This window comes from Octopus sinensis, unplaced genomic scaffold (assembly GCF_006345805.1).
Source record: "Octopus sinensis unplaced genomic scaffold, ASM634580v1 Contig12188, whole genome shotgun sequence".
In the NCBI taxonomy this organism is placed as follows: domain Eukaryota; kingdom Metazoa; phylum Mollusca; class Cephalopoda; order Octopoda; family Octopodidae; genus Octopus; species Octopus sinensis.
In genome coordinates this window covers 15,001-17,500 of record NW_021832549.1, presented here as the reverse complement: position 1 = coordinate 17,500, position 2,500 = coordinate 15,001, and the positions used below count along the sequence as shown (strand labels likewise).

General features: G+C 43.0%; 1 protein-coding gene across 1 annotated transcript in view; it reads left to right on the top strand.

Moving 5' to 3' along the window:
- Positions 1-2,500, top strand: part of LOC115229228 (protein FAM183B-like) — an 18,815-nt gene that overhangs the window by 1,811 nt on the left and 14,504 nt on the right. The window contains exon 2 of the mRNA XM_029799615.2: positions 2,200-2,259. Within this exon, the coding sequence (XP_029655475.1) occupies positions 2,200-2,259 (60 nt within the window). The remainder of the gene's footprint in view (positions 1-2,199; positions 2,260-2,500) is intronic.

The following is a 2,500-nucleotide window of genomic DNA, read 5'->3' as shown; positions in this document are numbered from 1 at the left end:
GGGAGGTCCATGGTTACACGGTCAGAGAGAGAGGAGTGATAAAGGGTGAGGCCAGTAAGAGGTGTGTTGCTGTAGAAGAAATGCAGAAAAAGGGACAGAACAAGAAAAAGAGGGAGAGTGAAAGAGAGCGGGAGAGAGATAATGACAAAGTGGAAGGGCATGCGCACAAAGAATAGGGATCAGGGTATAAATGGGATGGGAGAGAAGAACCAGGGGAAAATAGTTATAGGCAAAGTGGAAGGGCATGCCCTCAAGACACAGGGTCAGAATATAAATGGTAGGGTATTACTAAGGTGTATGAGTAGGGAGGAGTAACTTCACATGAATGCAAAGAGTGTGTGTGTGGGGGTATGCGGTGACTGGTAAGACCTGGGCATGGAAAGAGGTGGAGGGCATGGAAAGAAGAAATGTGAGCAAGAAGAGAGATTTAGTTTGGTTTGTTGGGGAAGAGTTTTCTCGTAATGTGTGGGAGGAACCCACAGTTCTTCTAGAACTCAATTTCACTGAAGTGGGCAAGTCTTTTCAAGAAGTTCACATTGCTAGACATCTTGGTCTATTGTCATCTCCATGAAGCCCAACTTCCTGAAATTGGCTTTCATCACTTCATTCCATATTTATTTATGTGTGTATATGTCATCATCATCATCATCATCATCACCATGTTCCCTGCTGCCATGGGTTTGACAATTAATTTGACAGGATCTGATGGGCCCTAGAAAAGCACTACACTCCATTGTCTGCTTTGCAGAGTTTCCATGGCTGGGATGCCTTTCCTCATGCCAACCCCATTACAGGTTGGACTGGGGGCTTTATGAAGGCCTCTTGCTCTCTTCCCTTCAATGCTTTCTCTCCAGATTGTCTTTGGAAGTGACTTGTCGTGCATTCTATGTTCAAAATATCACAGATTGTAAATTTGATTTTCAGCAATTAGTTAACTTTCAGCTTTTCTAGGACTCCAGCATTCATTACTCTCTTTCCAACCCATTTTGTTCTGTCTATTAGAGACATATTTATCTTAAAATGTTGCCCGTCCTGTCCCTTTGGTTCCAGTGGTGATACAGAACAATTGTTGAGGTTGGTCAGGCAACATTTATTAAATTTTAAATGTAAAGTCGATGACTGGACCTTACAGGAAACACAAACCACTTTTTTAAAAAAACCAGTTCAACAAGACTATTTGATTATTTTTACATGTATTTCTAGCTTCAGGGTTGTGGCCATGCTGGGGTATATATTTTTTGTATTATTTCTTTCATTATTATGTTACCATGGAAACCACAGTATTCTTTATTTCCATCTTCCACTCCATGCTACTATAAACAGCCCCTCTCTCCCTCTCTCAACACACCTCCTCCACTCAAGTACCCCTGCTTTATTTATGTATCCAATCACTCCTTGTCACCCTTGTTATGTTCGTCCATCTAGGACCCTACACTTACCACTACCCCCCAGTCCTTCCACGACCCTTAATCTGCCAGAATCTCCTCTCTACTCGTATCTTTCCTGCAGATGTCTCAGTGGATATAAGAAAACAGGCTGAGATCTTGCTACAGAAACTGGTCTGTATTGAGGAGAGTATTGTGGACCCCCAATACAACCAGCAAGTGGAGTGTCCCCACCAGACACAAGCTGTGTAAACTGCATCATCATCATCATCATTGTTCGACCGTGGTCAAGGCAATGGAATTTACCATGCTACGCCAGACTTCACGGTCCATCATGGCATTACGGAGGTCCTGTTGCTGGATGCCTGTATCCCTGGAGATTACATCAGGGTAGGAGAGTGTGCGCCCTCTGAGCTCAACAACAATATCCAGCAAACTGGACTCTCCTACCTTTCACAAGAGATGACACAGGTGGTAGTTTCCCATATATTTGCATTTTGGTTGGATGGCGCTTCCACGAGAGATTTTGAGCTCTCATAAGGAGGCGAGTGTAGGTTCCATCCAACCGCCTCTCAAGCTTCTTTGATAATGTCCAGGTTTCTGAGCCATAGAGTAGAATTGGTTCAAGCCATATAGTAAACTGCATCATTGACAATACGGTTAACGTGACAGCATTAGCAACATCAATCCTGCTGCCACAAGGAAAACCCTTGCAACAGCCCCCTGCTCTGCCTCCCACAAAAACCCAGCATTTAAGAAGAATACATCTTTTCTTTCGAACGTTTCTAAATTGTACTTATTTCTTTGCTTTCAGTCCATGAGATCACAGGAAAACCCAACAGAGAGAGCGAGGTAGGAAACATGATAGAAGACTGTAAGTACCTGCAACAGTTTTACTGGGGCTTTCCCCTCTTTTGGGTGGGTGGGGTGGGTGGGTGGGGGTGGAGGACGTAGGCAGCTGAGTTGTCAGACATATTAACCAAACAATAATATAGGGGGACAACAAGCAGAAAATTAACTTACCATCTCAGCATATATATATACAGATATATATATATATATATATACAGGGAGAGAGAGAGAGATGTATATATACTCTTTTACTCTTTTACTTG